The sequence below is a fragment of the Danaus plexippus genome (assembly GCF_018135715.1).
Source record: "Danaus plexippus chromosome 22 unlocalized genomic scaffold, MEX_DaPlex mxdp_33, whole genome shotgun sequence".
Classification (NCBI taxonomy): Eukaryota; Metazoa; Arthropoda; class Insecta; order Lepidoptera; family Nymphalidae; genus Danaus; species Danaus plexippus.
Genome location: NW_026869856.1, coordinates 1,056,153 through 1,079,509, shown reverse-complemented (window position 1 = coordinate 1,079,509; position 23,357 = coordinate 1,056,153). Strand labels below are relative to the sequence as shown.

Below are 23,357 nucleotides of genomic sequence, written 5' to 3'. Positions count from 1 at the left end.
TAAAACTAATATTATAATTGGGAAACAATTGTGTGTATGTTTTTGTTGTCCTGAAACTACGGAATGATTTGGATAGATTTCGTCTTGTTATCTCTACACTGTCATAACTCTGTATTTAATCCCAAGCATCAGACACAAAACCGCTGTAAAAACTTGATCCAATTAAATAATTATTAATTAGTTATAATCTCATATAAAATATAAATTAATCAAAACATATCCGATTAAATACATTATATCAGAAGTAGTGGAAGGTTTCAACTACCAAGTTTCGTGGACTTAAGCCTATTAGCGTGAGCCAATTAAGAGGTAAGATAATTAACTGGCTGGAATTTGAACATAAAAAAACTTTATAAACTATATCTGTATGAATACTATATTTAAAGAGAATGACTTAGTAAGTATAATTATATATTTTTTTTATTTATCCTAGCTTTAAATCTACATAAATTCCTCGCTACATCCAGACAGGTTTCATAAAACATATCAAAGTGTCTGCATACTCTTTTATACGATGCACCCAACCATCGCTCGCTTCAATTGAATACAGTCGTGCTCGAAAGTTTTAGAATAAAAGAATAATTAAATATCTGATATTAAACTGATATCGATAAAATCAGTAGATACTCACATTTATATGTTTTAACACAAAATCAATATTAATATAAAAAAAAAATCAAAAATAATAAATATGAAAACTTTTCTACTCGTGTGTACAGGACGCATCGCAATCACTTAACAAGTAGCGGTTGACCGAGCGCGCCTGTTGTTACTATTTACATTAGGTGTGAACCCTATTTTTATTTCCATGTTTTATAGACTATTTATAATTGAATTGATGGAAAAATATACCAATATCTCACAATATCATGAGAGAGATTTACTGAAGACATATCATAGAAGAACAACTTTAGCTTTCCAAAACTATAATATTTTTCTTATATTCATGTAAATCGTCACTACAGACTTAACACATTTAGATTAATTCTCAACGTTGATCGCATCAATGTGCGGAACATAAAATTAAGACAAACGTATAGTAACTAATAACGACAAGAATTTAATTTAATTTCTACCTCAAATTAGAGTGCCTTAAAATAAAAAGGGAAAAGTGTTCTTTAAGAAAACTTGGATAAGAATACTATGAAATTTAAAATGTGTCCAAATCCATATATATTAGGCTTAGCCCAAGTACGCATCAAAACTATAATGCCCTATCATTTATAACTGAAAAACTGTGAACGATCCGTCTGTAGTGTCGACGCAAACTTGTCCTAAGCATACATATCTATCAGGGCGGATATGTTTGAGTTTTAATTCAGTCAATGGTGTATAATTCAACATCAATTTCCGAGTTAGTGTGCTCAGCTGAGTGAATAATTTAGACCGGTTCATTGCACTGGATGCACAATATCGTACACAAATACAATTCCTGTGACTTAACATCGTATTTACTGCCCTAAATAATCTATTGAAGATTTTATTTCATTATATTGGTGTTTATAGATAGGATAACATTAAAGATACATTATTGATTACCTATTTATGAACTATCTTAGTGTATTGTACAGATGTTCCATTTTTAAATTGTAAAAAATTCCATCCTGGATTATTTCAACTTTATATGTAGGTATAATTTATCTATAGTCTAGGATGGTCAAAAAAGGAATTTAAACATTGTTAAACAATGATATCATGAAAATTAATAGTTCTATTAAATGTTTAATCTTTCCATAAGTCCTTCATTTAAATCATCATTCAGTCTGCTGAATTCGGAATTATTCGGGCATGAAATGAATCGACTGCATTGAAAGTTTTCCATAAAAACGAAGGTTAAAGATTTTGCTCATTAATTTTAAAAGGCGTTATATTTTTTACTTCATAAACGTAATGATTTATAGACAGTTTTTAAAAAACACATAATACATTTAAAACGGATATAACATGATTATCATGTATAAAATTGTGAATAAAACAAATTTCACACCTTTTTACCATAAAATATATCATTCATAATATATACATATTTTTTAATATACAATAAGCATTTTTTTTATATAGCTACAAACTTAACTCACCAATATTAAATAGTAGCTATCAGCCCACCGCTACATATCCTTTCTAATGACGGATGACAAATAACTTTTTTGACAGCCAAAAAATAACTATTGTATCCCAAATAAAAAACGTGAAGAATGAACAAGATGTCAATCCGTAATGGTGCATTGAGGTCGCTTAACCATAACTCAATTATACGTATTAGCAATTTATATCTAGTGATGTGCCACCGTCGATGAAACGAAACGTCGAGCGCTATGGAAATAATTGAAGCTTTATTTTTTAGATTAAAAATACACATAACTTGAGCTACTAATAACTATACATTGATATTCGTATTAAAATTTTCAAACAAGTCCTTCTATTTACAAATATATTAACGTTGTCTTTATTTTATATATATATATATATATAAAATGGATTTCATTTTGTCAAATTGTAATTTACGAGAAAAACCCGATGATATTCAATATAACAATTTAGTAAGTTTACGAGCGTAGCCTTGTGGGAATTACTTTCATGACATACTTTCAAAGGAGGGATTTTTAGGCTTTTAATAAATGTTGTTAATAATTATTCAATAAAGTAATTAAATAAATTATGTATGGACATGATATTTGAAAAAAATGCTCTTCTGAATGTAACAGTTTAGGTGGGGATACGTAAATACTTAAAGCATTTAATCGTAGAAATGCTACCTTAAACAATTTTTTTTTTGACAGTTATATTTTAAATTTATCGATATTTTTAAAAAAATATTTATCACATCACCATTCAAAGGTAGCATCACTAATCCTGTCATCTTTTCATTCCCGCAGTGTTCATCTGTATGACCTAACTCACATTTACTAGGTTTCTTGATTTGTAGTCTTTCTTAAGAACTATGCGGTGTCAAAAGTGAATTCTAAATATATTTAAACCCATTTTACTGATTACATAACGACAATTAACAAACGGCCTTCTCATTGTAGTATTGAAAACTGGACAATAACTTTGCTTTTCAATTTGCGCTTTGTAACTTTATAATACAAACATATATATATTAAATAGATACTACAAATTGTCTTACGATTAATATAACGTCGCTTAAAAATTATATATATATATATATTTATGTATGTCTTCCGTATAAGGCTTCGATGTATAGAAGTATAAGTGAGGTAAACTAATATCCGTGGAATACAAGTCAATAAGTACCTATAGCACGACTAGTAATATAGAACAGTGTTTGTACATAAATATGCAAATAGATGACATTCTGTTTGAATTTAGTATCCGATAACTTCTCCGAAAATAGTACATGGATGTAACAAACGTTTGTATGTACACACACACGCACAAACACACACACACACACAAACACATACACACACACACACAAACACACGCACACACACACACACACACACGCATATGTATAAATACATAATTGAATTAAGGCAACATACTATAAAAGATATCTGAATTACTTAAAAGTATGAAAGGTTATTCAGTGAACCTTGAAAATCAATTTTAATAAGGTCTAATCAATTAACTTAAATATCCTCTAAAGAATAGAATGCTATTAAATTATTTTAACGGTCACTTAATTTAGCTAAGTGGAATTATCGCTAGGGAATACTTTGCTGTGCGAGTAAATGTATTACGTATTTCATTATAAGGATTGATGTTTTTATCTAGTCATGTACAAAAATGTTCGGAATTTCAGGCACCCTTCTTGCGACGCTATATGCCTAATATTTTGCGATGACATCTGCAAAAACTGTAACCACTGGGCCAAGTGAATTTAGACTTTCCTGTACGGTAACACGGTACGTTTCTGAAAATCATCTATCAGTAATCAGCTAGAAAATGTGACATAGCACCAAACATTTTCAGAGCCTATGGCCTTATCAAAGGATTTCTTTTTGCATAACAGCATTCAGCAGGAAATTTTTCCTTATTTATAAGGTCTCATCGCATTAATGGCCACGTGTCGGAGCTCTAGCGTGAAGGCGTGCGTCGTAACAGCTTATTTATTTACGTTCGGTCTATTTCGAATGCACCTGATCCTGATAAATAAACTAACAATGCATAAAGTGTGTGGTGTGTGAAAAAGATCATGTAACCGACGGCGATTCATTATTAAGTGATTTATTTTCGTTTATGGCATTTATTACATCTGTACGAATAGTAAAGTAAATACTTTGATGTTTGATTAATTCATTGAACATGATGATTACTGTGAATGGAAAATATTTCTGTATTAAATGATATGTTTTTCCATGAAGGTCACAGGCTTCAGGCAGTAGCGAAGCTTTAATGCTGAGAAGAATAAAGTTTCTCAAAAGCTACCTCCTTTATGAATTGTAATTTGATAATACGCGAACAACGTCGCGGGCAAAAGCTATTAATGATACACCCCAACATGTGCAGACTGTTCTGATACATAATTAACTTACCTCGATCTTCTGCCAGCTACTGGAAACTTTAATGGACCGGTGGACTTCCTCCTATCTTTGACTACAGGAACAGCCAGAAGATCTTCATCATCAGTGTCTGTATCTATACTCTCCAGATTGAACAGTGCTGGAGCAGACATCCTTCTGTTCGGCATAACCTTAGGCCCTTCTAACATATCACGAATCACCTCACAATATTTACAAGTGCTCGCTTCTTTTATATAAGCCTTCGTTATTTCGTAAGCGTAGTTCTCTAAAAAACATTTATGACATCCGGACACATAAGGTTCTACATCTGTCGATTCTTCGCTTGGCAGTTGTTTTTTCAAATGCATTTTCTTCTCAGCTATTTTATAACATTCACTTCTCTGATGCTCTTCCCTGTACTTCTTTTCTTCTTCTTCTAGTTTCTTTTGTCTTATCTCTTTCAAACACTCAGCTTGATCGTTGTAATATTCGATAACGCGACGCTCACTCTTGGACGGTTTCGATGGACTTTTCTTCTTTATTTTTTTATTATTTATGTGTATACTTAAAGGCTCTATTCTTAACGATTTCATCTGCTTAATAATATGTTCTTCTATATACGGATGGCTGTAAGACGACACATCGTCTACGGCATTGGCAGTGATCTGATCGTCTTCAGTTTTGGCACAAACATCGTTGTCTTTGTTATTAAAGTGTATTTTATCGTGTTTATCTAATTCTTTGATCTCGCTATCTCCGTTAATTTTATAGCTGCTGTTGTCTGGACACTTAACAGACGAAGAGTCATCATCTACGCATGTCTCATACCCATCGATCTCATGGTCAATGTACAGTAGGGAATTGTTTTGTTCCTGTACAGATATTCTCATGGTCGCATCGTAGAAGCTCGTATCGTCGGATGGGGAATTGGGACATTCTTTCCAACTATCGTCGTTCTGTGTTTTGCTTTTGCTCACATCAACGTCCTTCCAGTATTTTTCAAAGCTTATTCTTTCTAGACCTGTCGGTGTAACTGCGAACACCATCTCGTCCGACGTTGACAAGTCTTTGCTCTGCTGTTTTGACAAACCTCTCCCCCGATCTTTATCTTTCCTGTCTTCTGATTTACTTCTCATAGTCAGCTCACGCGGCGTGTGTAAAGTGTCATCCTCGGTTATGGTCATGTCATCATCTGGATCGTCCAAGGATCCATCAGATTTGGACGATTTAAATTCCATAACGCCGTTAACTTGTTTGTTATCTTTGACTTCCGTTATAAAGTCATCGTCTCTGATAGTGTCTTTCTTACAATCATCGTAACTTACGTCAGCCAAAGCGGACAAGTCCTCGTATTTAGCAGATTCATCTTCTGGTTCCAGACATATTTGCACAACTTCCAAACCTTCACCGTATTCCTGTAAGCATTCGTGGAAGGAATCCATCCCAGTATGATCGTCGGATGCTAACGAATTAATGCATTCCTGTGGAAGACAAAAAAAAAATTATTTCATGTTAGACGTAACATTTAGAAACCAGAAAAAAATATTAGAATTATAAACAAAAGGCAATCAAAATATATATACTGAATTTTCATAAATCTTTAATTTCGATTGAATTATTTTAGTCACATGAATATTATTTAAATATTTTTATATACTGGAATAAAACGATTGTTATTTGTAAAAACATTTATTGCACGATAAGCATCTCAACAACATCTGTACTGACATTAAAGCGTTTGACATTTATAATAACTTTTCTATAAACAATTTACTAGTCCTATACATCACTACATAATCGTATTTGTTTTCTTTTATTTAATCTGATTTTCTTCCTATTATTTATTAAATCATATATTGGTTATTTTAAGACAATTTTTATTACTTGTAATGTTTTAATTTTTTTACGACAAATCTTTATTAGACACTCACTTTTACAATTGAAGATTTCATATACCTAATTTATCTCATATATTTCGCCATCAATACTATTAACATTGAAACTTTTTTAAATTATCTATTTTATTTTTTTATTTAAAATAAAATATTACACAAATACTTACAAACTATGATATGTGTTTTAGTACCTGTAACATTAACTATTTTTAACAGGTATTATTTTAACTACCATTTACGTGTTCTGTTTCATATTACGTATCAATTAATAAATATCAACAATCCTTATTGAATATTCACTTCATATATATATATATCAATTCAATTATGTTCACGGCGACAGACGGCCAAAACATCCTATGCATAAAACTACAAAATATTTTTGGCTAAACATTAAAACGACTACTCTTTTCTATCACACGTTAAATTGACCCTAACATATCCACACAAGGTAATAACTATATTGCAAAGTAATTATATTTTTAGTCATAACTGAAACACTTTATAATAAACGATATTAAAACTAACGAGCGAGTGTTAAGCATTTTTTTTCTTAACCTCAATGTTATCGGTACAAATCAACTATATACCAATTTTTATCTTAGATGTTCTAACTTTCAATTTATTGATGAATCAGTTAAGTTTGTCAAAATTAATAACGTGATGAATATAGTTAAGAACAGAACACAAGTATGCTACAAGAAACGATGAAAAAAAAGCCTCATAGATTAAAAAAAAATTAAGATCGATTCAAAATCAGTAGAAAAATTTAATCAAATATAAACAACGTAACTCGATTAAAACAAAACTAATATTTACGAATGTACCCACCATTAAAAATGTCATTATCATAGTTTTCATCTCGTCTGCAGTTGCTGCATAGTAACCGAAACCTCGTGTTAGTTAAATAATTAAAAACGCGTGATAATTCGAAAATATTCGTTTCATTTAATAAACACACGCGAAAGTCTTAGATCTCGTTAAGAGTTCTCGAAGCTGCAATAAGTGCTTTCAAACAGATAATGTCAAACAGTAATCTTTAATTTTTCATTATATGCACGCATGTTAGCGGTCTAAAATTAAATATAAGATTAAATAGAGATAATACTTTTCAATAGATCAACCGTTTATAATTTTATTATGCGACAGTTATTTTTATGTTTTCTAAAAAAGTTTATTTATATTACAAATTTGGGATCACAAGAAATCTCCAGACACCACAATCAGACAACCGAATCTCCGGACTTCAATTTATTCTTTATTTAATTACAAAAAAAACATTTAAGTACATGTTACTTTGAGTAACATCCGCAGTAATTGTTCACACCCTTTAGATTTTCGCCACTCGCACGGAACATATGCACATACATACATACATGTACGTAATGTTTCGATTTTTGATATATAATGAGTTGCTTTTGAATTGCTTATGAATAAAAATTTAGACTAAAAAATATCTCGCAGAAAAGACTGCATCAAATCAAAGCCTCGTAATGATCGGAGTTAAATTCATTACGCTGCTACACATTCTTTGAAACTTCGCATAAACTATAAATTTCCATTAACAAAATTATACAACAAGATCAGTGGATTATTACGAAGCTAAAAATTTAAATATATTTGTGTTATAATTCTATTCTTTAATTAATAAAGGGATAAAAATAAGTATACACACAAAATAATAGGTTTTTAAAATATACTTATACTTGTATTATTATTGATACATATGTGTAAAAAAAAATAATATTATAATTTTTACTAACAAATTCTTTATTTTATAAGTACCTAACATTTATTAAATTGACTCATCAATTAAGATTTTGCACCGTATTAGGATCTTTCCAAGAAGATATGACATTAAATTTTGCATAGAAACAGTGCTACTAACAATATTGTTCATATAATAATATTCTTTTAAAATACAATACGAAACAAAGGTAAAAATATTAACGGAAAAATATTCTTTATGCTTCTATAGTGGGAAGAAAGAGAGTTGATTAGGAAGAAAAAATGAAAGATTAGAGAGTGAGATAACGATTAGGATTATATCAACATACGAATTATATTATATATATGTGCACTTTTATTCTTTTCGGCCCAAATACAAATATATGTATCCCTAAACGAGCGCCGAGCAAATAGTTTTGTATAACAATAATATTATATCCTTATAGTGTCAAATGACATTTCAAAGTCACCTGACGAATGCTCAGTAATAGTTTAAAGGAAAACGTAATACATAACTAATAATAATAGAACAATAATATCAACAATTCCTTAAAACGATACTGTGGTAATAAAAAAAAAATTCAACAAAAAATCATTGACTAGATTCAAACCTGCAACCTCCGTGCGTCGGGTTCAAGTCGCTTAGCGTACTGCGCTATCGTGTCATGGCTTAAACACGTGAATTAAGCTAGACTTCCCGACACAGATAAATTCCATTTATGAAGCACTCGATAGTATTATCTACTAAGTCTTACAAAATAAATACCAAAATATAAAATTAATAATGATTTTTTTTTCCATATAGTGTTATCAACAGTGATTTTCATGACATTAAATAAATATCTGAAAGCTCAAACATTCTATCAATATGCTCTTAATATAATGGATAACTATTTTAAGATGATCTCCGCTTTTATCTTTGGCGGGACTCTGAATGGAGCGTCGATGACTTCAGAACAGTGTAATTGTAGATCCATTATATCGCGGTGAAGCGACATTATGAGACGAAGAATTTTGGTGAAATATTCCAATCTCTGCAAAAAAAAATTAACTTATTAATAAAGAAATCAAATGTATAGCATGCAAAAAAAATTATTGTACACTAAAGGGAAAAAAATGTATTGAAAAATATTATTCTATTACAAGCGATCTTAGAGCGGTAGTTCTATTCCCTTTATTGTACAAAAAAATATATGTATATATAATCGCAAACCAGAAACGCATGCTAAATAATTTAAATTACTGCTCTAAGCGTAAGGAAAAGCTTAATATATAAAGTAACTTACTTTAATTTTCCCCTCAGTGTACAATACACAAACTTACTGTCACATAGAAAAAACCGATAAAAATGCGGAGAAAAAGAAAAAAAAACAATTTTTTTTTTGTCTCAATTTTTTTTTTATTATTTTATTACCTGACTGCCCTGATCGCTCTGTCCGTTGGCTCGTTCGCCACCCACGATGGTGCTACAAGGAAGAGGTTTCGATATACCAATGGTCACTATGCCTGCAACCCAATAAACATAATATTTTGAAAGGATTAGTAATAACGACTCATAAAGATTGTAAGTAAAGAGATATTTAACATGTTATAATATCAAGAGATAGCTTAAACATGTAAAATTTTCATTAAAATTTACGAATCATTGCATAATCTATTTTAAACATAGATACATCCATAGAGGACTTAAGGTTGATTTAAAAATTTTCTCTCAATAACAAATACGCATAAAGTTAAAATGAAACTATGTGTTTTGAAAATAATAAGGGGTATTTTTATTTTATTTTAAATTTTCCCGACATTTTCATGACTTTACAGCAACCGTGATCACGGTAGCAGTAATTTAGCAAATACCATAAAAACCGCGTAGTATACACAAAAAACAAAATATACAGTGTTTTTCATTTGCACCATTTTTAATATGATAATAAAACAATCATCACCACGTGAGTATAATTCTTCCAAATTTACAAATGATAAGATAAAGTTTTAAAACGCGAAAAATAAACATCTTCGTCGAGATAGCATAAAAATAATGTTATTCACAGAATCCTTCATGTCACAAGACTCACCAGCCTTTCGGTAATGTATTATTTTCGATTTATCTTTTATCTTTTACTCGTGCCAAGAGCTTCTTCTTGTTTATGTTTTTGGAAATTAATATCACTATTATCTTATGTTCTTAAAACATTCCTCTATAGAACTTCAATCCTATATTAGTATGAAAATATTCCTTCTTTCAGATTTTATAAAGTTGTTACTTCAAGACTATAACATTCATTTCTAATACGTCCTATGTAGGCTAATAAACAATATTATCTAGTCCGTAAACAACTGCTTCAAAGGAGGTATGTTACTCTAAAACCTTAATGGTCCAAACCCCTAAGACTCCAGCTCAAAACTACAAATTTTTTACCACAGTAGAGCGTTTTATTTGTAATATAACCGTATATGATATCATATTAACATCCAAAGAAATTTAAGATCAAGAAGAGTAATAAAAATTATTATCAGAGGTAAATGACCCCACATGAGATCCTCCAGACTGGATATAAGGTTAATGCAGTGATTAACAACGAAACTTAGCTTTCAAGTTAGAAGGAAATATTATAGCATATGTCTGTTTGTTATTCCAAAGCACTTTTAACTAGCAAAAAAAATCGCTTGTACCAAAAAAAAAACATTGATACAACCATCGTATTTAATACCTATTTTTAATATATTCTAACAAGCCCATAAAAATCTAAAACTAACCTTAATAGATATAAAACTCACTTAAAAAAATTATGAATAACACCTTAAAAAATTAACGTTTTTAACTGAAAAAAGCTGAATAATGCTTCCAAAGCGTCCGAATACGACCAACGATTACAGAACATTAAACACGTATCCCAAAGCATGTCACAAATATTTCTAAACGAACGAAATATTATTTAAACTGGAAGTTGCGCGCGTGTTTTGATGTCGGAACTAATAATATAAGCTTCAAACAAACAGACGGAACGATAACATTTCTTATTTGCATGATACATTGCTACAACTGTGGTGTAAATTGTTACGAAAGTTTACATTTAGTTAGCCTTGAACTACAGATGACGCGTCACATCGATCTGACGACGGAGACGCCGATGAAAAAATTGCTATTTTTAAAATGGCTGACAGCATATTAACAGATAGTTAATCTATAATATATGACTACATAATGTATTTTATATGAATCTGACATTAGAATATTTTTTGCCGACTTTAGTCCGTGTACAATCACACTGTATAATTTTTTTTAATTCTTTGATTTTCAAACTTAACGCATTCGTTCTTTTATTCACGTCTTCCTATTTGAATTTCCAGAATAGTTATAAAACAAGTCTCAAACACTATCATCCATTAGTGCTCCATACAAATCTACAAACTCCTTAATCTTCAAACTGTTGAAAGCTTGTTCTCGACGCTACTTCCTGTGTTAGTCTTTTTATTAAAATCCTTATAGCTCTTTACTTAAATTTTACGCTGTATTTTACAATTTTTTTCTTCTTCCATTCTCTGAACTCAGTTTTTAAAGCGATCCTAATACAATACTTACCTTTAGGCGCACTCTTGATGGCTGCTACAGCGACGGCCAATGGGCTTGTGGAAACATCAAGTCCATTGACAGAGACCAGTCGATCTCCGGGCGCTAAGTGACCGTCAGCGGCCGCAGCGCCACCAGACACCACCGAGCGCACCACGATCACAGAACGGGAAGGATCAGAAGGATCCTAGAAAAAAAATGCACTATTAAACCCCTCATTATATTTCGGACACGCCATATTGGTGTATTATTTGGTAATTCAAATAGATAGTTAATGAACATCGCTACGGCATGATAGCTTAATTAATAAAGCAAGTGAAACGATATATTCCGGAGGTCGCTGGTTCGATCCCAGCATTTTTCTATGAATTTTTCATCCCATATTTTCTGATTTAATATCAATGCACCTACTGTGAGAGCTCACTATAAATGAATTTATTTGACAACCCATAAATCATCGATATACTAAGGTGGTAGTGGACATGTATTATACCATCCGCTTTTTGCGCTGTGAGCACTAAATATCAATATTCATTTACACAATGACTGAACTTCTTGGAAAACAAAAAAAAATTCAGTTCAAAATGACCAAATAGTGCGTATTTTAATATTTTTTTTTTCGGCATCTGAGGCTACTGAACATTATTTTGGAAGACTCACCAGATAATCCAAGATCGAGAAGCCAAGTCCTCTGTCTTCCTTCATCAGTTGTATGTATTCAACCTGATCGCTCCACATGGCGAGCCCACTGAGCGGCTCCAGCGACCTTGACCTATTACGCTCAAGGTCGGAGCAGAATTCTAAAAAAAATTAATTAAGTTTCAAATGGTTTTTTCAGTTATAGTTATGAACATTTAGGTCTGGAAAAAAATTAAAGATGTTATAAATTGTGATGATATAAAGAACAAATAAGAAGAAGTAAATATATTTAAATAATGAGATCTATGACATTCGTGAGATTTTTTCATTTCACGGGCGGACGAGATGTGACAAAAATAAAACACGCGTAGTATATCCGAAAAATATTAGTTTCATTTAAATACATTTAAATACATTTAAATACATTTAAATACTTCTTTTTTCTTAATTAGTCTCATTAATTCTTCCAAATACCAAACTCCATCATCATATGACATCCATCATTCTGTTCTCATATGCCAAAACCATAGTTTTTGCTATCACTATATCTATATATGTTATCAAATCAGTACAATAAATCTTAGAAGACATTTGTAGTATTTGTTTTATGTGTTACCGTCGTGATGATGTCCGGATAGAACCGTGCTGGCGCTGCACAGTGAAGCCACTGAACTCTCAGACTTGGCTTTAATGAGACGCTGAGGAGGAGCTAGTAGTTCCTGGAGACTTCCACCGAGCACCGTCTAAATATATGTATGGAATGCATTACTTACTCTCGCCTAAGCTACTAAGTATTCAAACTCTAATTAGTTCCCCTAAATTCCATACAGTTATAACATATTTAGATACTGTAAGATATCAATTGCGACGATTTGTTTTTTGAGGCTACATTGTAGTGGATTTCAGTATACTTATAAAGATAAATATTTTATTTTTAGATAATATGTTACTTATTAACTAATTTAGCAAAGGACAATTCGAGATAGTGGATTGGCTAAGTTCTGTAAAAGAATATATTGTAAAAAAAAAGAAAACAATATTAAATTAAAATGCAAATCCATCGCAAAAATCCTAAACACATTCAGTGTAAAGATGTTTTCGTTTAGCAGTGAAGGGGAAATAATGAATACATTCAGAAGTGAAAAACCTAAACGATCCAAGCGTTTAGTTTATTCCGATCACAAATCCAATCCTTGGTACAACTTATAAACTAGCAGTATAAATATTTTTTACGACTTCAAATATAGAAGTAAGGATGTCCTGGCTATAGACCTACAATATCAGTTGACATTATATATCAAGATTCATAACTAAAAAATCAGACAGTAAACTTCACTCGTGAACACAAGACTCACTGGAGTTTTAGGCAATCGTCTTGCTGCCACAAGAACGGCTGGAGATCGAACCGCCCTCAGTCTGGTGACGACTTCCACATGGTGAGCACCCAAAACACGCCAACCATTCACCTATGAAATGGGTTTGTTTGTTAAAGAGATTTTTTCTTCCACTATATTTGTATGCAAAAACTAAGCCAAAATAAAATAATCCTCACCTCTAACAATTCATCGCCTACCCTAAAAAGACCCATCCGAGCAACTGGTCCATTTGGTGCGATGGCTCTGATGTAATGGCGAGCTTGGACCTCCTTCCCCGCAACTACCCTCACCGTGCCCTCTAAAGAAATCCCCAAGCCGCTATCCCGCTCTCTCATTATAGTTCCTACCTGTGAAAAATAAACAACTGCTATTATGAAATATAAAAAGAAAGTAACAACAATTGATAGGGACAAAAACTGTGGTTCAATTTAAATTTAAACCAAAAAAAAATATTTATTACCAAATAACAATACAATAATAAATAACTAAAATAAAAAAATGCTTTAAATTTAAAATAATTTTAAATTGTCAACCAAAAGCCACGGATACTCTACGATATACATCAAGAATTGAAAAAAAAATACAGAAATCACGTCCCAGACCCTGGTTTTTGCGTCTATATTTTTCAATATTTTCGTCATATTCACGTCCAGATTGAAGTCTTTGAAACAAAACTACATTTTCAGATTTGGATCAACTGATGAATCTTCGTCTTCCTGTGATCACACTACTACTACAGTAAAATATCCTTTATCTGCTAGACACAAATACTCACTACGATATCATATGGCTGGTCATGTCCTGGCCAATCTGGTTCCTCAGTCAGGACATCCCGCCACTTGTCCTGTATTCTCCTGACCTCTCTCTCTGAGATGTCATCATCTCTGCCGATCACGATCTCCGCATCCTCGGGGGAAGTCGGTGATGGAAGGTGACCTTGGACCTCTGACTCCGGCTCCGCTTCAATCACCGTTGATTCGTCGTACTGAAAGAATTTTAGTTTTTTTTGGTAATCAAGATATCAAAATATGATACAAATATAATTGATCGCAGTGAACATTTTTATTTTTCTCTGACACCAAGACAATGTTGATTGTCTTAGGTAAATAGACACGTGCTCTTACGAGATAGGTTATACAGATTACCGTCGAAGGAAACAACATTTATCAGTAATAAGTTAACACCAAGTTATTTCATTTCTTGTAATTACTATAGTCTTGCTCATAATTGTGTCTCACCATAATCCAATATTAACTAACGCAGGATTCCATTAACACGAACAATGTATATTTATCGTCACTTCCGAGTCGAAACTTTTGCATTATATAAATTCAGTTTTGTAATTTATAATTTAGTATTAAAAAATAATCATTGCTATCAAGATGATTTTAGTTGAGTTTGTCCATATACGTAGTTACAAGCTGTAACTGTATATGATCAACTATCTACTACTTCAAGGAGAGTACAATACGAAAATAAAATAAAAATAACTTAAAATATTTTAATAAACAATATTGTGCGTCAAATTTAAATTATAATAATCTTACCACACTAAAGCTATATTTGGCAAGAGATGTCACTGAGGGGCTTGGGGGTGCGATCGGTGAGCGCCGGCCATCTTGAGCCGCCAGCGCCTTTTGAAGTCGTTCGAAACCCGCACCACGAAGATATCTATAAAAAAGGACAATTTCTTAAAAATATTAATAAAATACTAACCCGATATTCACCCGTATAAGCCAAATAAATTGATTCCTTAGCTGGTAATAAAAAGAACACATTTTTTTCGATCCCAAAATGTTCACAGTAAAAATAAAACAGTCACGTTATATATTCTTTGGATATACCTCAGATTTGTATAAAAATCTAATACCTATATTTGCCTTTTCTAATTACTTAGAGTACCAGAATATTAAATGGTATTACCTCAAGGCTTTTAATTTAACAATAGGACCCCTCGCATCCCTAAGTAAGGCCACAGCCCTGTGATTTGTGACCCCATGCAAAGAGACACCGTCAACCTGAAATGTTAAAATAAGATTTATTACTTTCTTATAAATATAGAAAAATATAATTTAAACACTTTTTTGGGTATTTTAAAGTTTGAGTCTATTTTTTATGAATCTTTTAGTGACGACGTGTGCATTTAATATTTTCTTTTTATTCACCAAACATAAAAACTTTATCTTTAAATTTATATAATTCCCTTTACAAAATCAAAACACCTTTTTTATTAATATGACGTGAGAATATTTTTTTTTACTCATAACTTATAACAACTTGCATAGGTTGAATTAGCAAGAGACAAAATTATTATAACCGGATCATGTTATAACTATACAGATAACAATCCGAAACTAAAAAACGAAACATTTAGGTTACGCTAATGCCAAAAACATATAAATCCTTATTCACTTTAAGCCCAAACTAGTGTAAACAAACATAAAAGAATAAATAAATCTTTCCATGCAAGTGACAGAAAGTAAAATCATGGTCAGCTCTTTGATATTAAAGTCCTTAGACGAAACAAAAAGAATTGTCGTGAACTAAAAGTTTAAACGGCGACCTCTCCACAATGACTGTCGCTCAGATGGAATTAAGTAGTTGAATGAAGTTTGTTTACTTCTTCATGAAGACCATCTATCTTTCTTGAAATTTATCACAGTCACAAAACAAGCATCGGATCAAAAGGTTTTGTAACAGAAGGCACTCGGTCTATAAAATCATAGCTCAAGCCTTATTATATCCTTAAAGCGGCTTCGGATTGGACTATAATGACGGATACGTATGAGAAGCAATATAAAATCCCAAGAGGATATTTGTGCGTCGGCTTCTAGACCAGAGATATTTTTATATCCGCGAATTTTACAGAGCGTTATGCTAATAGAGCTTACGGTTCCTTGGGAAAGCAACATCCCCAAAGACCGAAGTGCGATGCGACCGAGGTCAATAAGTATTACAAGCTCACTAACGAACTCACCAGGAATAGGTTCATCGTAAATTTGTACGCGGTAGAAGTAGGAGGGAGAAGAATAACAGCTAAATCTCTTTACAACCTGCTAAAAGACTTGGGTCTGTCCAGAACTAACACAATTTATTCTTTGAACCTACTTCGGAGGCAGCCATAGTTGTTTGTTTTAAATTAATTTGGTTAAATAAAGAGAGGAGCTTGGACGGAGAAGGTGAGCGTTTAAAGTGCCTTTAAAGGAGCTTCTGAAACCTACACCTGGTCACAAGTCCCAGGCACTGATAAGGTCTTCTCCCTGCAAAGCGATGGACGCGGCACCTGCACGGTGAATCCATGAAAGGTGATAAGTATCGTCTCTCTAATATATATGGGGTTTTCCAATAGGGACGCTTGAACTTTGACAGCTGATTGCGGCCATGTTGTTTGAGTGACAGCTGTCAAATGCAGTGTGTTATATTCATTCGGTCCTCCCAAACCACCATGGCAGGTTACAGTGTCGAGCAGCACGTGCAAATCATAAAATTGTTTTATGAAAATGGGTCTTCAGTTCGAGCAACGTTCCGCGCACTTCGCCCGTTTTACGGTCGCGATGATCGTCCTGCCGAGTCGACTATCCGTCGATTGGTGGACAAATTCGAGTCAACCGGGTCAGTTAACAATCAGCCGGTTCCCGTGCGTCAACGTAACGCGAGATCTGCCGAGAATATCGCCGCTGTGCGCGACAGTGTCCTCGAAAACGCGCGGCAGTCAATTCCGCGTCGCGCACAGGAACTCGGCCTTTCGCAGACGACAACTTGGCGAATTTTGCGTTGTGACTTGAGCCTGCACCCGTACAAGATCCAGCTGACCCAAGAGCTCAAGGTTAATGACCATAGACAGCGCCGTGTGTTCGCTGACTGGGCATTAGAGCAGTTGGAAGTTGACGCCGATTTTGGCAAAAAAATCATCTTCAGCGACGAGGCGCATTTTTGGATAAATGGCTATGTCAACAAGCAAAATTGCCGTATTTGGGACGAGACCAATCCACACGAGGTTCACCAAGTGGCAATGCACCCGCAGAAAGTGACTGTTTGGTGCGGATTTTGGGCCGGAGGCGTGATTGGTCCGTATTTTTTCGAAAACGATAATGGTGTGGCCGTCACCGTCAATGGTGAGCGATACCGGTCGATAATAACCAATTTCTTTTGGCCTGAAATCGAGAATATGGATCTGGACAACATGTGGTTTCAACAGGACGGCGCTACGTGCCACACAGCACACGCTACGATGGAAGTTCTGCACGAGCAATTTCTGGACATGGTCATCTCGCGCGGAGGCGACGTGAACTGGCCACCGAGATCGTGCGATTTGACCCCGCTGGACTTTTTCTTGTGGGGTTTTCTTAAGTCGCAGGTCTATGCCAACAAGCCGCAAACCACCGATGCCCTCAAAGTCAACATACGCCACGCCATCGATCAAATACAGCCCGATTTGTGCGCCAGAGTCATCGAAAATTGGACCTTTCGTGTGCGCGCCACCAACCGAAGCCGTGGCGGTCATTTGAATGATGTCATATTCCGTACATAATGGGGTCGATAGACCTTCCAAATAAAAAAAAATTTCGCAAATATCTTTCCTACATGTATTTTTTTTTGCATTTCAAAGATCAAGCGCCCTTAATGGAAAACCCTATAACATAATAATTTGCAGAAAATATTAATGTGCCTCTGTCATTTGTCCATTGTTTTGACATAAACCCCTAATGATTTCTTAATTTCCTCGAGGTCATTAAATATCTTAGATCGTTATTTCAGGGTACGATTTATCAGTTTTGTTTTTACTATTTCATCAGATATTATGAAATTACCAAAAATTGTATTATTTACACAATAAATCATCATTGTATTATGCTAAGCATACAATAACTATATATAATTATTTATCTCAGACAAAAATTATAAAGATGAAGCGAAGAAGAAAACAAAGTATTTAATAATGTCACTTTGTTTTTTTTTATATAATTACTTTGCATTTTTTTGTAACTATATTAGGTACTAAGGTTTAGAATAACCAGCATTATTGCTTACAGTACGAAAATTCATCACAAGACTTAGTACATTTAATAAACTTTAACCTTAAATTTCAGAGAATAAGTACATTTATTTAAGACCAAAAACAAAGCTGTTATGAAGCAACAAATACGAAGCTCAAACCCAATAAAAGAAGGGAATACTTCTAAATTATCAATTAGTTTTGCTTGCAAAGAACATTTTCATAGAAAATTTTTCACAAGAAAAACTTTGTTTTTTAAAAATACTTACTTTACTCGGATAAAATAACTTTATTTTAAACGACTTTAAAAACGAAGTGTTTTTTTTTTTAAATACCTTCTTTTCGAAAAATTACTTTTCATCTACTTCATACAATTAACTCAAATTATCCCCATATAAATAAATGTAATTAAGGTCCTAAAAATAATCTTCACTGGCTTCATCAATAGCATCTTACATCTACGTTGTACGCAACGTTGCTACATAATTTTACTGATAAAAATATTTTTTGTATGTAAATTATTAAAAAATAAAATCCCCTTTCAAAAATCGGTATATTGTTATAGACGCTATACTTTCATTTGCAATTAAACGTAACAATAAATACATGTTACTACGAAGTGCATATTTTATTTTTGTTAGTCCTTACAAAGTCACGGTGATATTATTACAATTTTCTAAAAAATATTTTTTTTTATATTTTTAGCTCTATTTGTGGTCGTTTAATTTTTTTTTATATAAAAACTATTTTCAAAGCTAAAAAACCTATCAGGTTCTATCCGGTGACGTTATTAAAGCCGATCAAGCCGATAACAATCAAATCGAAAAAACCTAATTACTAGTAGTTGAACGTAATTATGAAGTAATTTTATTAAAAAAACACACATCTTACAAAAAATACACACTATTTATTATTTTATTTTTGTTATTTGGAGGGTAGACATATGTTTTAAGAGTCATTTCGACGTATTTTCGACGCTACTCATCCATTATCGAATATTCATAATTCACAATGATTTAATTAATTTTATTGTAATTATAACTAAAATAATAAAATCGCTGCAAGAATAATAAATACAGTATTAAAGAAACAACTTTTAGAATTCACAAGTAATTCTACCTACAAAACGATAATACTGTTTGCAATGAACGACCGTTTTCTACGACAGAAACAACCAGAGGAGTATTTCGTAACAAATGATATTTTTTAATGATCAAATATTAAAGAAAATAAATCGCACTTGTTTTATTACAGGTCTTTGTGAATAATTTACTTGATTAAAGTTATTACAGCTTTTCTTACAGTATACGATATTTAAGGTATTGAGAACTTTTTTATTATACTGTTCCTCATTATTCTAAATTTAAACACTTAAGGTTAGATTTGTTCTTTTATTATGACACCATCAAATATATAAAAATCTCTTGTCAAATATATATATAAATAGATCGTTGAATATAGTACAGTGATAATTTTCCTCGAAAATAAGATCGTATTTTAAAATAATTATTTAACTTATATAAAAACTCGACTAAATTATAATTCAATTAAATTTAGACAAATTAATTAACATAATTGCAACAAACCAATCTCAATACGCGCCTCGTACAAACCATTGCTTGGATTGTCGTAAATGTATTTTTGTTAGCCTAAATTAAGATCATCATTAAAAAACTTGAATAGAATAAACTTTCAACAATTTGAATATATTGAAACGCATTTTTTTTTATTTTAGGACTTTATCATAAAACATATTTAAACCGCGAAGGTGATCGCTTCAAAATATTGTTTAAAACTTGTATAGCAAATAAATTAAAACATGATGTAGAGAAAGATTTTGATTGTTCTTGTATTTTATTTATGTTCAATGTTCAATATTGGAATGCTCGTCAGACGAAACCAAAGGGTCAGTTATATTTAAACCATTAACTAAACTATATTTATAGATATATATTTTTTAATATCGATGCAGAACTTTGTCATGAGGGGACAACAAACATCTCTATCCATATAACCTTGAAAACTCTGACATCGCAGTGACATAAATTTGAAATTATATGAGGGAAGTAACCAGGATACCGCTCGGTCCTACCATACTTATCTGCTGACGTTTATTTGATTAAGTTTGTTATACAAAGATGATTTATTTGTCCAATTATTATTGGTTGGTAGTTTTGAAAGTGGCCTTCATCCGTGCGTTAGAACGCCTGTCAGCATTAACGATTGTCAAGAAGATATAAACAAACGGACTATTTTATTCAAGAAAAAGTTTAAAAAATTCAGCTATTCACAATAATCGTGTCGCGAATATTTCCATCTCATTTTCGAGTAAATACAACATTAAGTTACGAACTGTTTTTTTTTGTACAGACACGAAAAAAATAATAAGAAGGATCAAATTTAAGTCCATTACGGAGAATATTAAGCGGCTTGCGTTCTAGTTGAGAAATACAGTTAAAATAAAACCATAAAACTCCGAATGTTGCTTTAAGATAGAACTATACTTAGAACGAGACCTTTCGAAAAACTGCTTGTTCTGAAAAAGGCCTATATATTTTATAGTGTACCAACTATTTACGCTCTAAAGTCTTTGTAATTAACCTTGTTAACTTTGTTCTTTGATAATTTCCATAATTCGAGATCTAACTGTGATTCCTGATAGGATAATTCCGTATTTTTTCTTGCTCTAAATATAACGAGAACGCTCTTTTTTCATTGACGTTTGGTCGAAGATCTCAATAAAAGTGAAAACAGACAAATGATAACTTAAAATCATATTAAAATAAATTTAAACTATTTTTAAAATAGAAACAACAAGACCATTGTATTGTAGTTTACTTTTAAATATAAAACATTAAAAAAGTTAATCAACAATTTACTTAAATTTTTATTTAAGATCTATTATCTACAATGCTATCTGGGAGCAACGGAAGTTATTTACTTATTAAAATTTTATGTACCTATAATATACGGCTTCATTTATTTTGTCTGAATATTTTTCAGGGAATATTCAATAAAGTTCAATTCACATACATTTGTAAACCCGTACATTTCTATAACAAGAATTCCCGTACGTTCAAATTTAATTTTTATAACAATTTTATTGTTTCCAATCACACTGACACTAAAACAATCCTTACAACACATCGTATCGAATTGTATGTGAAAAAAAAAACAATTTTATTTACCAAGAAGACCGTTTAAATGGTATTCCACGTAAATATTACTGTAGTATGTTTACACAAAATTAGCACGAGATATACTCGTAGCAGTTGCATATTTTTCATAGAATACAAGTACATATAATATAATATGTTGTGAACATTTTCATATGCAAATGCGTTGCAAAAACAAAATTCTGTTTAAGCGAGAAACGTGAAAGAGTTCTGGACGATTAAAGCAAATGCAGGGAAGTTAAATTTATTCTTATGGTAAGGAAGTTAATGTAAAAATTAGGGCTTATTTCACGTGTACTGAAATCAATCAGATAATATATTTAGACACGAAAATCTCATCATGAAGAAACTGAATCAACGGAACATAATTTTTTGCTCAATGTTTTATATCAAATTATATGAATGCATAGTTTTCTATAATAATAAATAGTTAAATGACTTTGTTACAGAAATAAGCAGAGTCGGAGCGAATAACATGTCTCTATTGGATTGCATTGCAGATGAACATTTCACTTCAAATCTTACTTCAAAACTTAAAACCCACGTTTTTGAACACGTTACATTCGCTAAACCTAATAATTTGATAATACTTATAAATCCTCGTAATAATTTAAATATAAAAGTCTATGTATCTCTGTATGTGGCTTGACGACTTCAAAACAGCAACACGAAATGAACTAAAATTCACACTATTGGTACATTTATCTTACATTGAACTTTAATTCGACGTAATCGCAAATAAATCTAACAGAAAAATAGTTACGTTTTGAAATAAAACATTAAAAGTGAACAAAATAACTTAATTTCTTATAAATTTAAATTTTTATAATTCTTATATTAACAAATATCTAATTTGAAAAATAATTATGCATAATCTTATTTCACTTAAAGTTTTGACATTTGCTTTTAACAATCTATCAAAGTTTACATCAATTCTAATATTAAAATATTCATGTTATTGTTTTCACATACAATATATAACACATACGCATATAACAAAAATATGAGTGAACACAGAAAAACACACTCTATTACACAATATAATATACTGACTTAGACAATTTTTTCTTTAATACGAGACGTCATATATCGCGAGAATATTGAATACACTCGTACCATCACTAAATATATATCACAATGTTATAGCCATTTATAGAAAATTTTATTACATTTTTTGCCTTTCAACAGAACACTGTATTGGTTCCAAATAATTCAGTCAAAACGTTCTTATACATCCTTCCATGCAAGTGACAGAAAGTAAAATCAAGGTCAGCTCTTTGATATTAATTCCTCGCACGAAACAAAAAGAATTGTCGTGAACTAAAAGTTTAAACGGCGACCTCTCCACAATGACTGTCGCTCAGATGGAATTAAGTAGTTGAGTGAAGTTTGTTTACTTCTTCATGAAGACCATCTATCTTCCTCGGAATTCATCACAGTCAAGAACAAACATGAAATTATTTGCTACATATTTTGTAAGCTCTACATCGTCAGAGCTTCCACAAAATCCTTA

General features: G+C 31.9%; 1 protein-coding gene across 1 annotated transcript in view; it reads right to left on the bottom strand.

The window, feature by feature from the left end:
- Positions 1 to 23,357, bottom strand: part of LOC116773414 (uncharacterized) — a 106,729-nt gene that overhangs the window by 44,203 nt on the left and 39,169 nt on the right. Inside the window, exons 9-18 of the mRNA XM_061528863.1 lie at positions 15,596 to 15,690; positions 15,220 to 15,343; positions 14,448 to 14,657; positions 13,849 to 14,019; positions 13,652 to 13,762; positions 12,913 to 13,039; positions 12,318 to 12,457; positions 11,670 to 11,844; positions 9,504 to 9,595; positions 4,500 to 5,947 (exon numbers count right to left, since the gene is read on the bottom strand). Of these exons, the coding sequence (XP_061384847.1) occupies positions 4,500 to 5,947; positions 9,504 to 9,595; positions 11,670 to 11,844; positions 12,318 to 12,457; positions 12,913 to 13,039; positions 13,652 to 13,762; positions 13,849 to 14,019; positions 14,448 to 14,657; positions 15,220 to 15,343; positions 15,596 to 15,690 (2,693 nt within the window). The remainder of the gene's footprint in view (positions 1 to 4,499; positions 5,948 to 9,503; positions 9,596 to 11,669; positions 11,845 to 12,317; positions 12,458 to 12,912; positions 13,040 to 13,651; positions 13,763 to 13,848; positions 14,020 to 14,447; positions 14,658 to 15,219; positions 15,344 to 15,595; positions 15,691 to 23,357) is intronic.